This window comes from Pundamilia nyererei, unplaced genomic scaffold (assembly GCF_000239375.1).
Source record: "Pundamilia nyererei isolate P.nyererei 1_Seehausen unplaced genomic scaffold, PunNye1.0 scaffold00218, whole genome shotgun sequence".
NCBI classification, from domain to species: domain Eukaryota; kingdom Metazoa; phylum Chordata; class Actinopteri; order Cichliformes; family Cichlidae; genus Pundamilia; species Pundamilia nyererei.
The window spans coordinates 519,849-532,192 of NW_005187619.1; the positions used below are offsets into that span (position 1 = coordinate 519,849).

The following is a 12,344-nucleotide window of genomic DNA, read 5'->3' on the forward strand; positions in this document are numbered from 1 at the left end:
CTTTGTAAAATAAATGGCAGCAGAGCTCTGCATATTTCTCATCGTGGCTTCGTATTATCGCTGAACTGTATCCGCTAGAGAACGCGTTAAAATCAGCATGGGTTTGGGCTTCATCTGTAATTTGGGCTGACAGTATTTTGGCATTATTATTTATGCAAACAGAGACTGAGACTTCTAGTGACCGCAAGTAAACAAACAGACGCTGGATTTCCTTTACTGAATGGGTGGGGATCATAGTCCTAGAATAAGAGCATTTATGAGGCTGTTAAAAGGACCACACTTAAGTTAAGGTTAGACGTCTTATAATAGGACTCGTAACAGTCGACTCAAAACCTAGGGGGGATATGTCAGCAGCTTTTAAATGGGTTTTATGTGTGATTAATGCTTGTAAAAATCCTGTTTGCTCCAAGAGTCAAGGGGGAAAAACATCTTCCTCCTTCAGAAAGCTCTTGGATACGTTTTCTTCTTTGTACACTCCAGTTGTTGTTGTTGTTGAGCGGCTGAGGCAGTGTCTCCTGCTCCATATCTGTCTCTTTGCATCGGGGCGCTTGTGACGTGATGAGACACGGCAGTGGAAGAGTTCATTGGGCGCAGCACTTCTCAAAGCTTTTGATCCAGAAAAGTTGTGACGTTGAGGGATTTTGATGTGTACCCTCACGACGCTAAAAGAAACAACTGGGCAACAAATGTCTGTCCAAGAAATGCAAACCTAATCACGCTGCACTTGTTATGTGGAAACACGAATCACGCTGTGTCCTGCCACAGCAGACATTTCAATCGGTGACTATTTTAGATTTCACAGAGCTTTGTTACCATCTTGTAGTAAAGATGAAATCTCCAGGTTGGACTGGACTTTGGCCCCAGACTGCCAGCGCTGGCATGTTTTTCTTTGCTGATTGCAGCTCAGTGCAGGGCCATATGTGACTGCTTTTCTTAGTCCCTTTTAAATACAGGTTGCCTTTGTGGATGTCACTGTGACTCACAGAGTGGGTGTTTTTAATCCAAGGCCTGACTCAGATTGGAAAGTCGTTTTTTAAAAATCTAACCAAGATGTTTCACAGACCGAGAAGCTGTGTGTATGTGTTAATATTTATGTTTATATTGCATATTTATCTCTCCTTGTGTATATCGAGTACACCAGTGCAACAACACTGAAGCGCACTATTTATTGTTCGCTGCGTGTTTCCGTATGGATTGATCTGCTGCAGCGTTTCGGTGCCTGACTGGTCCCCCAGCTTTGTCTTCCAAAGATGCATCTGGTCAGGATTTGTGTGCTTTGGCTTTAGCTGGTGTTTTGTTGTTCAGTATATAGAAAAATACAGCGACAAAATGTAATTTAAACTTCACATCACGCCGCTTCCTGCTTTACCTTAAAATTTAATATTTTTATATCATAGCCATTTTGTCCTCTTTCACCCAGACTCGCACTGGGATTAGGGTTGGGACTGTTTCCCATTTGCAGTGTGATAAAGGCGAAGGTGTGCTATACCAACAGAGTCTCGCTCACATATAATAAAGGATCTAGCCTAACAGTTTAAGTGCTAGTACCTCGCAACATTTTCCAGGCTCTTCTCTACTTTTGGTCCACAGTTACCTGAAGTGATTCAGTCTGATTTTACTGTGTATTTGTACAATTGCTCACCTGCCTCTCTGATTTTTCACCATACCCACCCCTTGCACACAGTGGAATCTCTCACCAGTAAATCTTGGACAAACCAGAGAGCAGGCCCGTTAAGTTCTACTTTAAAATCAAAGCAGACAGAAACATCCTCATTCTGTTCTTCTTGCTTTAGTTTTGAGATGCTGATGATGGACTAATGTAGTTGCTACCCACACATGGATTAATTTCAAATGGTGCCGTGTGCGCATTTTGGCTCACGTCTGCTTCACTTATATTACCAGACACGACCTGAAATGTTAGTGTGGCAGATATATTTAAAAAATGATTCTGGCTGTGATTCAGGATGATCGTTAACAGGCTGTTGGAGATCCCTCCGAATGTTGTTGGTCTTTTCATTGATCTTTGACCCAACAACACTAGTTCAATTAAATATTCCCTCAGAATTTAGACGGGTTTCCTTTGGGGTATTTTTTGCTTTCACTGTAAAATAAATTCTTTGTATAACCAAATTAGAATTTTTTTCCTGGCCTTTACCCTTACTCTTTAGAATCTAGTTTTAGTTGGTGGTTTGTTGTTTTGTTTTTTGTACTAGTTGTTGTCTTTTTATTCTGTGAAAAGCCATCTAGTCCTTTTTTTCCCCCTTCCTCTTCTATTGTGATCCTCTGTATTCCCTCTACATCCATTTAATCGGGAAATTTTCTATCTTTCTGCTTCTGCCGTTTGCATTTTTAAACTTGTTGTCCACTAAAGAGCCCTGCAAAGCCATAATGTGGCCTAATCTTCCCTGAGAGATCAGTACTTGTGCATGTGGCTGGACTGCATTGTATCCTTGGAATGCAGAGACACCAGTTTTCGTGTGAGCGATCGATGTGTATGTTTACAGTAGTGAACTCTGAAGATTAGAGTTCAGGGCTTGCGATTGTGTGAGTATGTGAGGTCCGGCTCCCAGCGGTTACATGAGCTCGTCCACACCTTCCAGAACCCGCAGGAGGAGAGTATCCAGTTGCATGTGCACCGGGTCAGTGGAGGGCCAGCAACCTGCCTTCTCACGCAAACTAGCAAACGAGCAGTTAGCCCTGCGTGTGAGTCCTGATAAACAAATGGTCACTGTCTGCACACAGGGAAAATGCTATCAAGCTGTCATCATCTCCCAGGCTGCAATTTGTCCTCCCAACAGATCTCAGAAAGGGAGCAAAGAGGGAAGGAGGGGGGAGGAAAAAAAAAGCTTTATCATTTCCATCCCCGAACAGGCATCCCGTTAAGAGCTACGTTTGATTTAGTTTCCTTTCAGTCCCCTGGAGAGTGCATGCAGTCATACTCTGTGAATGTCACTCTTTTTTTCCCTTCATCTTTATTTATTTGCTTTTGTTTTTCCCTCTTACTTGAACTTACCGCCTCCTTCCTTCCTTTCCTCTGACAGCGGTGCAGACGACCTGTTACCCATCCTGTCCTACGTGGCTCTGCGGTGTCAGTGTCCTCAGCTGGTGTCTGAATGTGCTGCTTTGGAGGAGTTCATTCATGAAGGGTGAGTCATCCGCATGGAAAGTGATGATGTCCCTGGGAGCAGATAAACATACAGTTTGGTGCATAAATACATAAAATAACAGTAAAACGTGAGTATTTTGTTAACATGCTGCCGCTCAGTAAAATCGTATTTATTCCCAAGTTTAAAATTAAGAAACTTTTTGTCTGAAAGGCTGTAATGAGACCTTCCTCAGCTCTCTTAGTTGCCTCTTGTAGCCTGTGGCGTGATTCTATATGAAGGACAAAACTAAAGCTTTGCTTTGCGTCGCGCTTCCATCCAGCAGTGAGCAACAATGGCTAAAGGTAGATCAGAGTCAGCCAATCACTGACAACAACCAGCACACCACCGCAAAAGGACAAGAAAACACTGTGGCTTCAGGTGGTGCCAGTGACAGCATTAGTAAGCAAACAAACAGGGGCTGATAGTTGGCTGTAGCGTTTCAGGCCCTCGGGTGAAGACTGCAGTCGGCATCGGCTGTATATTCTTTATGTGGAGGGAGAGTTTGGATTTTGGAATCAAATCTAAACCAAATTTCTTTCTTCTAGCTAATGATACTGAAGACTAGCTAGCCTGCTAGTTCATTCAGACTCATCTGAGAAGTTGCTGATGGTTATTTTAAACTGGGCAGCTAACGTTGGCCCTGTTTGTGCAGAGTAGCTAAATTAGAGCTAGCTGGCTAAAAATATCCTTACTTGAGAACATTATTGTTATCGAAGTCACAAATATTTCATCAAATAAAACTGAATTCAGAATTATGTTGATTAGAATCTGACTGCTCGACGTCTGCTGGAGACACAAACGTGACAATAAATAGCAAACACACTGACCATGAGAAATGATGCTGACACTGGGTCTTCTGTGCAGATCTAAATAAACACAAAGCAACAGCAGTGCTTCCAGTTTTCATCTTTGTCAGGGTTAAAAATCCAAATCAAATGTTTTTCAGGCTGAAGTTTTGTTCTTTTCTGATGATGATCGGTGCAGAGCACGCTCATGTCACCAGAAGCAGCTAAGTGCTGTTCTGCTTGAGCCATACGTCTTTGGCAGAGTAGCATGTGAGTTTACACACCACACCCAAAAGGTCTCGTCATATCTCCAAAAAGAGTGGATTGTAAAAGCCCGTTGGTTAGACTGGCATTGGCTGAGGAATGTCAGGATATTTGGGTTTTGGGTTTCTTCTCTATAAAAGTGCAAATAAAGTCCTTGAGTTTAGATCATTCATGTTAGAGGAGAGACTCCCGTTCTCACAGAAATGCGTTGAAGTAAAAGCTGCATGAAAAGTATAGAAAGATGGGTTTTTAAAAAAAAATAACTGACCTCGAATCACAACTTACACTTAACTCAAATCAGAGCAGTAAAAAGAAGTTTGACTTTAAACTCAGCCACAAATGTCTCTGATATTTTCATCTGAGGGGAAAAAAGCTGACTGTAAATTCATTAATTAAGGAGTTAACTTAATTTTTAGTCTGCAGTGTGAAGGATTAAACGCTGTGTTCACTGATAACATGAAAGTGCAACTGTTTGTGCGCCGCTACCCTGATCAGTTTGTCTATGATTGTGACTTGGATAAAGATCGGAGAGCATTTTATGAGTAATTGATGCAGAAATCCCGCTAACTGTAGTGGCTTCACAAAATGTTTCTTCTCCTTTTTTCCTTCAAATGCACGTTTTGTTCAGAATTTCCAGATAACAGCTGAGCGATAAGCATCTTATCGCTTTCCTCTTTCTGTCCCCTCTCGTGTCTCGATCCTCTTAGCCCCGGACTCAGAGTTGAGTCCTGGCCTCGTCTGCATCTCGTCTGCTGTCTCTAAAAACCTCCTTGGTTATGACTTGATCTTTTCATATAGCATCCATGACTTTCTTTTGCTCAGCCTGCTCACCGTGTAATGTGTTCATAACTCCAAAAGTGGAGAAAAATTGTTAGTGTAAAACTATAAAACCTTTTACTATCATCCACTTCTCTGTTTCAGCTATTTGATAGGAGAGGAGGGATACTGCCTCACCTCCATGCAGAGTGCTTTGGCCTATGTTGAGTCTCTGCAGCCCGGCGTAGCTCAGCTTCCTGCGGGAAAGCTTATATGAAACAGGTAAGGGGATATCCATACTTCACATGGATGCTTTGAAGATGAGCTTTTCTGTAAAGGTTATTGTGACATTCGTGTTATTGCACAGTGACTTAAACATCCTGCAGAGAATAAGCTTTTCATTACCATCTACCTGAGGGATGCATCAGTGAGATTAATGGGTCAGTGAGGTAACCTGTGAACGCAACCTGGTCAGCTGCAAGTAAAACATCAGAGCCTGACGTGCCTCTGACAGTCAGACGTGTTTGGGCTCGTCTCATTGTTGTGTGCATTAGGGAACATAAACACATAGTGTTGCTATAGCAACTTATTAAAATCATGTAAAAATGTATCTTGGTGTTATCACATATGTACTGTTGAGCCATGCCTGACTGATGTGGCCAAATGAAGCCCAGCTGTAAAGTTACAGCAGTGCAAAGTGTCACTGGAATTTGCCTTCATTCAGATGGTGACGCTAAAACAGTTCGCTGACACTGAATCTGACACTTCTGCAGTGGCAGCTACAAGAATACAGATTAAAACAGTCTGGTGCAGAGTAGGCGCTGAACATACTGAGTAACCTTTAATGTTGAACTGCGTGCAGTTTATTTGCAGCTGTCACTGTAAAATAAATCTATTTGCCCCCTTTTTATGTGAGTGCACGCAGAGCCTGAACCAGAACACCTGGGTTAACAAAAAGTTAATAACCACGTTATACCTGTGACCTCTGACCAGTGTTTAGAGTTTGAAAAACAACTGGTTTGTCTGATTAGTTTAATCACAAAGTTGAACTCAAATGCAACCTTGGATAGCTAGCCAAGTTACAACTAACTGCCTCCAGCTTGCATAGCTCGTACTGCAGGAAGTTGTCAGCCTGGCAAATTTACAAGGCTGATCAAACTTGTGAGTTTGGATGAATTAGCTCAAGTCATCCAGTCGTGACAGAAGTTTTCTGCTTTAGATAGCTAGCACTTCATCTGCATTATAAACCATGCAAACACTGAAAGAAGAAAAGTGGATTTATGGAGTGCCATGTCTGTGTCTATCATGGCTCATCCTCAGCGTCGTGGCTTTACCAGGGAGTCAGCCTTTACTGCTAGCCCCTCTGCAGCCCTCTGTGAGAAGTCCTTTCTGCCTCACTTAGCCTTCACGTCCCAAAACTGAGTAAAACCTGAGTCTGTAGCAGGAGGCCCTGCAACCACTCGGATGAACAAATTGACTCCAGTCTGTTTATTTTTTGTTTTTCTTCAACCAAATCTCCTTTGTGCCGTTTGTCTCCTGCTTACCGTGTGCTCTCAGGGACTGCGTGTCAGCCACCAGCAGAAGTCTGGTTTGTAAACAGTTTTTAAAAAATTATACACAAACATTAGAGAAGTCTGCTCTGACAGAATTCAGTGCTGTTGGTCATGGAAAAATGAGAACGCCGCCAATTTCACAGCAAAATGCTGCAGCACGACCCGTCTGAGTTGACTGACACTGGAAGTGCCGCACACGTGCAGATCCTGAAATATATGATGCAGTTTCATCTGAACGAGCAGACCGATGGATACTTCTTGTTGTGTTTTGATCTGCTGTTAAACGAGCGAACACATTTCCAGTTCTGAAAAGCTCATCTGGAGGAAGGTTTGAAGTGTGGATGCAGTTGTGAAAAGAGGTCGTTAAGATGGAGCGATAGCCGGAGTGAAGTAGACTGAGACTGATGCATTACACCGAGGGATGAGAGTGTCACTGAATGGCCTGTCTGGCACCCAAGGTGCTGCTCTGCAGGATGGGGCGTGATGACACTGCACGTTACAAAATGTGACATTTCTCAACTGGCGTCTCCCAAAACTCCCAGTGACACAATGATTCCACTACAGCCAAGTATTGAACTCTGCGGACTGCTGCGCTGCACAGAGCTGTCAGCAACAGCAATCAGCTCTGTGCCGGAGAAGCAGATTTAGGTTGAATGTCTGGTTATATATGATGTGTAGATGCTTTTCCGTGGCTTTGGCTTTAAAGATGATCAAAGTTCAGATTGGTATTTGAATGCTTGTTTTTAATAATGTACCATAGAAATCCCAGACCACCTCTGAAGTAAGAAACTGTCATCAAACACGAGTCGACATGCGTTATGTCTGACTGTCAGCAGTTATTCCTACTGCGCATTTAATCCCAGTCACTGAAAGTTACCAACACTGACAGTGGAGCAGAGACACGACCACGAAGCAGACTTACAAGTCATCAATCTGCAGCAAAATGCTGAAAAGGTCAAATGCCCGTCTCTCTCTGTACTCAGATATGACCTTCAAAACATTAAGTGCAGGTCAGAGGAAACTGGAGGACTTATCGTTAATGTGCAGCGAGTTTAGGAGACTGTTGCAAGAAGCCTAACAAATTACAATGTTGGCTTACCAAAAAGCAGCTGTTTGACGCATTACTGTAGCTGGGCATGCCACGATGTGTTAGTGGGTACCAGTACACTCATGGTTGTCAATACCTAATAGTTTGATTATGACTGTTTTAAAAAAATTGTTAAATACTTGTTTAATTTGCTCACACGGCAACGGCAGACGGTTGATTTAAAATGGTAACGTCATGTTTTTGACCCGGACTGAAATGTTAGCGTGGCTGCAGAGTAGCTTACTCATGTTACTGCAACATTACAAACATTTTATCCTGTGCAGCAAAGTGAATTTCACACGGAAGCCGTCTCAAAAATCTGTAACGTGCATTTCAAAATAACAATGCAGAGTTCCTTCATCCCCAAGTCTTACTGCTCCTCCTATCGACCAATCACTGCAGAGCTTCAAGTCGCAATCTTCCTGCATTTGCAGGCATCACCCAAGAGCAGCTGTACCACCTGTGATTGTTTCCACCAAGCTGGTAAAAACATCAGCAACACAAATTGGCTCAAAGAAACTTCCATAACAAATAACCTTTTGATATATTTGTGAGTACTGTGCACGTAGTTCTACCCGCAGCTAATATGCAGACCTCGTCCTTGGTTAGGCTGAATAACCAATCAGTACCAATATGAGATCAAACAGTTGGAAACGGCAGCAAAATGTCTGAAGACGCAAGCATCAAATGAACAGTGTGTTCCAGATCTGTGGACTGAACAGACGACCGAACCAACGCTTTTTACATCGTGATGACTTGCAGTCTGCATTGACAGCTCCCCTTGTGGTTACAGCTTTACGCCTGAATTATCTGACTGAATTTAAACGTCAACTTAAAATAAAAGACTGCTTGTAGTTACTTGCAGTACTTTTCCCCCTTCAACCATAAAAAGCCGATGGGGTATTGTAGTCGCTCCTTTTCTGGATTATCGAGGATGCGTAACGACGTGATGGCTCTACTTGTTGCCGCTGTCTGCTCTGAGGCGCTCAGAGTAATGAAGAGTCCTTTTTGGCCTTTCCTCACCTGGTTGTTTCCAGTCACTGTGTTTGGAGCAGTCGGCCCCTGATGAAAGCAACAAAACAAGTTTCGTTTATTAGCTCATCAGTGTGAAAGATGAATCTGTGTTCATCAGAAGACGTCTGCTGGTCCTCTAGTGACCCGTTTCATGTTAGGCACACGCTTAACTACTAGTTTGTTTCCTTGTGTTTTTTAATGTGTATATTTAAGCTTTGTAGCTTTGTGTTTTGTATTTTAATCTAACCCTACCCTGAAAGTACTCACCGCTGACCTGGTTGGTGTTCAGAGGGTGCATTATGAATTTTGGTAATACCCACCACCACCCCAACCCCCTGCAAGATGGGATACTTGTTTCCTTGATCCTCTTCAATAAGATCAGGGAGGATACAGAAATGGCCTCATGCAGCTCATGCAGTGTAGATATTATATTATAAATGTATTGCCAGTAAAATCTTTCCCCATTGTGTGTTGTAGGCTGCTGCACATCCTTCCGTTCACCCCGTGACCCCTGCTGCAGTACATAAAGGCTCCAGCTGAACCTGCAGCTCCCTGAAACTGCATATGCATATTTTCTTGCACACATACAGACGTACGTTACATTTAACCAACCAGAGGGACTAAACTGGTGCCGGTGAGCCTTTTTGACCCCATCAGCGCCTGCTTTGGGACCTGTTGTGTTTTCAGACTGGTTGAAGTTGGACTTATTCAAGGATTGCTGTGTTTGCTGTCCAGACTTCTTCGCACACGCCTTTCTCTGCAGAAAGGATTGAACTACTACTTCTCTCCATCTCAAATGATTTTGACCTTTTTGTGTCCGCGACCTGAGCGCGGCACGATGACCGCTTCCCTGCAGGGACTGACAGGCTCCTCCAACTATGAGGCAAATGCTGTAACAGAAGGCAAATATTCATGTGTTAACATGTTACTGAGAATAATTAGCGTGGGCTTCATTTACTCTCTCCAGCCGATGAAAGAAAACAGCGTTGCTAATGCTGATTTCCACCTTTATTGGCACCAGTTGGACTAATTGTTGCTCTATTTCAAGTATGTAGTTATTAAAATGCAGTTTAATAAGAGCAGTTGCTGTTTGTAGCTCACATTCCAGTTATGCATGAATGACTTTAACTTCAGATTTCCTAAACTCATCGACTTACAAGTTCCCCAGCACAGCTGCACGTTGGTGTTTCAGCTTCCTCTGCTTCCAGAGGGGAGGGGCTGAGCATTTATCCACAGGAGGCTTGGAGTGAAGTGATGTTTATGTACAGTAAGACGAATAAAACTGTCGCATCGGCATCAAAGAAAAGCAGTGTGAATGGGGCTTCAATGAGGAAAAGGGATAACGTGTCAAAACTTAATCATCTGATTCAGGAAACGATTAAAATGTGAAGGAGTTTGATTTTAAAAGCACTACTGAAGTTTACAGTGTGGGGTGCGTGCTTAGACTGAGATTTGGAAAGTCATCTGTTCTAGGGAAACTCTTTTTAAAGGAATGACGCACATTTATAATTTTTGAATGCTTGTGTGTGTTTTTGAGGCATTCAGAGGTGAGGTTGTGTTGGATGTTCAGACGGACTCGGTGATTGGTGGAGATGTAGTGGAGGAGGAGCTCTGCAGTGTTTAGGTTGGGTTTTACTAACTGCAGGCACTCGGGTTGCTTTTCTCCTCATGTGGATGTTTTCCTGCACACTCACATTATCCAGGTTATTTCATAGCTTTTTTTGTATCATAGAGTTTTAAACCTTATTTTGACTCCTTCCTCCCCTCACATCTACACATATTAGATACTTGTCTTTTCTCTGGAAGCTGAGTCTTCAGTGCTGGGATGAGAATCAGTTGGGTCCACTTTCTTTTCTTCTTTAGATTAATTTCCTGCATATTTGGTGGAAACCAGTAGCTCTTTAAATCCCAGAAATCCTCAGTGCAGGTCAAATAACGTGAGCTACACTTCAGCTGTTTGAATGATTTACACTTCAGTTTACTGGATGCATCTTTTTTGTATCCTCCCAAAACATGTGACACTTTTGGGGAGAATTTACTACTGCCTACAATTTCTGACAATTACATAAAGACTTGCCTCTGTAACGTTTACACAGTTAATAAAAATGTCAGAATGTGTTTTGTAAAGACGACTAAGGTGTCGATTTAATGTAAATGATTTATTGTCCACCGAGTCACGGTTTTATTGAACTGCTGTACTGTGAAACTTTAAAAATGATGAATGTGTTGGACAAATTAGACAATAAAGAGAAGAAATGTTGATTTGTTTTGTTTCCTTTTCTTTTTTGTTCCTGTAGAGGGAAAAATACATTTCAAATGAAATGGTCAAAATGCGTTTGACTTTGAGTCATGATACCCCGAGCCTAGCAATGATGTCAGACTTTTATCTTAAGTGTGCCAGACGAGTGAAACTTCCCTTTCTGTCAGTGTAAAGATGTTTGACTGTATTAATACAACATGTTGAAATTGTTGAAGTAAAACTTCAAAAGATCCGAAATGTATAAAATTTCAGGAGAAGCTGTAAAACTTGCAGTTCCTCTGATGACCACCAGAAGCAAATCAGTTTCACATGTTCAAGTATCCAAGTTTACAACATTAATAAGTACATTTGCAGTCTGATAGAAAAGAACCTCTCTGGAGTTCACGCGTTTGTACGAACCCCCCTCTCCCTGACCTTAATCCAATAAAACACCTCTGGGACGTTATCAGTCAGGTTGCACCTCAGCTCAGTGATCCCCCAGGATACCATCAGTCTCCTAACTAGGAGCCACGCCCTGGCATGCATGCAAGCATGGCAGAGCTATTTTGAGTTGCTGCAATTGCGTGTTGGCAAAATGGACTAGCCTACCTACCGCATCCTTTTTTTTAACTTTGAATTCTGGGCCCTCTGTAGGTTGATAATTTTCATTTCCATCAAGTGATGTGCCATCTGCTCATCCCTAACACATTGAGTCCATATCAGTAAAGATGGCCAGCATGATTTATTTTTTCATCTCCTAAAATGTTCCTTTAACTTCTTTAAGCAGTGTGCATGAGCTCAGATGATTATCACAGCAGGTTCGTGCAGGAGAGTTTCCTGCTTTTGCAATTTAAAAAAGAAGCCATATGGAGGTTGGTAACCTCTAATTAGTGATCCGTTAATCAGTGATACAACCTGGAAGATGTCTGGTCTTTATTAACAGAGGGAAACAAAAGTCACTGATGTGTTTTTCCTAGTTTGGTTTTTAAGTCGCTCGGTTGTTCGGGTGTCTGTGTGAGGATGAACCCTGGATCGAGCAGGAGGATGTGATGGGCACATGGCTGAATAACAGCAGAAGCCTGTAAACCCGAGGAAAAAACATGCCACTCCGAATCAGAGGCCGCTGCAGCACCCAGCACGCCCTCCATCCTCGCTCCGTGTCTTTTGTCCCTTTTCCAGTTCATTTACAGGGTTGACCCAGGACAAGTGGCTCATCACTGACGCTGCTGCATGAACCTGAGCGCATGCACTCGCTTTAAGTTTTCTCTCTTGCCGGTGTTCTGTTGTTTTCGCTCTCACTGAAGGTGTGGAGAACATTAAGATCAGAGCAGCGTTTACAAGAACAGCAGTGTTACACACGTCTTGTCTGAAAAAGTTTGAACCTTTTGGGGATTTTGTTCCCATGAAGAGCAAACAAACACGACTGTCAGCATAAATGTAGCTGAAACTAAAAGGCTAAAAGGGAGACGTTAGTGCTTTTCCTTTTTCTGCACCCTTCCC

The 12,344-nt window shown here is 42.6% G+C and overlaps 1 protein-coding gene across 2 annotated transcripts in view; it reads left to right on the forward strand.

The window, feature by feature from the left end:
- The window catches only part of vps9d1 (VPS9 domain containing 1), a 28,614-nt gene extending 18,278 nt beyond the window's left edge, over nucleotides 1–10,336 (forward strand). For both annotated transcript variants that reach the window (XM_005748269.1, XM_005748270.2), the window contains 3 exons: nucleotides 3,042–3,146; nucleotides 5,117–5,233; nucleotides 9,083–10,336. In XM_005748269.1, coding sequence (XP_005748326.1) covers nucleotides 3,042–3,146; nucleotides 5,117–5,228 — 217 coding nt within the window. In that variant the 3' untranslated portion in view covers nucleotides 5,229–5,233; nucleotides 9,083–10,336. The remainder of the gene's footprint in view (nucleotides 1–3,041; nucleotides 3,147–5,116; nucleotides 5,234–9,082) is intronic.
- Nucleotides 10,337–12,344: the final 2,008 nt, after the last annotated feature.